At 42.5% G+C, this 1,416-nt stretch overlaps 1 protein-coding gene across 1 annotated transcript; it reads left to right on the forward strand.

The window, feature by feature from the left end:
* Positions 1 to 269: 269 nt before the first annotated feature.
* Positions 270 to 1,214, forward strand: LOC137372273 (UDP-glucuronosyltransferase 1A1-like). The gene has a single exon (XM_068036008.1). It carries the CDS (start codon positions 286 to 288, stop codon positions 1,129 to 1,131), a length of 846 nt encoding a protein of 281 aa, XP_067892109.1. The 5' UTR covers positions 270 to 285; the 3' UTR covers positions 1,132 to 1,214.
* Positions 1,215 to 1,416: the final 202 nt, after the last annotated feature.

Genomic DNA, 1,416 nt, shown 5'->3' on the forward strand with positions numbered 1-1,416 from the left:
TAACGCCTTGAATAACATAAGCATGAGTTTTTTTTTTACAAAACAGAAATCCTATGGGAACACCTTTCTTGGCAGTTTTGTACCTGGGAATTAAATTCAATTGCATTCAAATGGTTAATAGCTGATGATGCACTAGCATAAATCTGAATGACCCCGCAGCTCTGTGCACTTTGTCTTAGTTGGCAGCTACTTGAATCCAGTTTGAGGTTGGGCCTGAGGCAGCAGACATTGGAATAAACTCTGTACGGCCACTGAGCTGTAAAACAAAAGTCTTTGTTTTGTAATATGGCTGCCACCTCTCACAATCTGCATGTGGTGGGATGTCTACTATTTCTATTCACATCTCTGTGGAAAGTCACTGAAAGTGGGGACCTTCTCGTGGTGCCTGTGGATGGAAGTCACTGGGTAAACCTGAAAATTCCGATGGACGAACTTGGGAAAAGAGGTCACAATGTGGTCGTTGTTGTGCCTGAGGTGAACATGAAAATGGGTCCATCCCCTTACTACACAACAAAGAGGTTCCCGGTGGCTTACAGCAAGGAAGAGATGGACAGCATCAAACCGAAGATCTTCACCAACATGTCTTTATTCCAAAAAATCAGTTCTGGTTTTCAAAAGACAATTATTGTAAGGCAGTTCTTCCTGACTACCTGTGAGAGTCTGCTGTACAACACAGAGCTGATGCATGAGCTAGCAGAGAGAAAATTTGACGCTTTGCTGACTGACCCTTTCATTCCTTGTGGTGCAATTATTGCTGACTATCTGTCTCTGCCCACTGTGAACTTGCTGCGAGGAATTCCTTGTGGTTTGGATTATTTAGCCACTCAATGCCCCAGGCCATTCTCATACGTGCCAAGGTTTTTAACAGGGAACACTGATCGAATGACCTTTCTTCAGAGAACAAAAAACGTGCTGGCTAGTTTATCGGAACCATTGTTGTGCCATTTTATATATTCACCTTTTGAAGAACTGTCCATCAAGTTTCTTCAGAGAGATGTGACACTGGCCCAACTGCTGAGTCAGGCTTCCATCTGGTTGCTGCAGTTTGACTTTGTATTTGAGTTTCCGAGACCTCTGATGCTAAATATGGTGCTAGTTGGAGGCATCAGCTGCAAGGAGAGAAAACCTTGAGGTCAGGTAGGAACAGCACTGGTCAAAAAGGTGTAAAGTTAGAAAGTTTTCTAAACTTGTTTCGGCTTTTAACTGCCTTTTGATTATAGCAGAAACTAAATTAAATTGAAGCATTTCAATGAACCGTCACTGTGAAGTAAAGCTCCATTTTGCTTGTCCCAGGAATTTGAAGAATTTATGAACAGCCAATTTGCGCACAACAAGATCCCACAAACAGCAATGTTTTTGCTTTTTGGTGATGTTGATTGGGGGATAAGTATTAGGCAGGACACGAGGGAGAAATCC

The sequence above is a fragment of the Heterodontus francisci genome, chromosome 7, assembly GCF_036365525.1.
Source record: "Heterodontus francisci isolate sHetFra1 chromosome 7, sHetFra1.hap1, whole genome shotgun sequence".
NCBI classification, from domain to species: Eukaryota; Metazoa; Chordata; class Chondrichthyes; order Heterodontiformes; family Heterodontidae; genus Heterodontus; species Heterodontus francisci.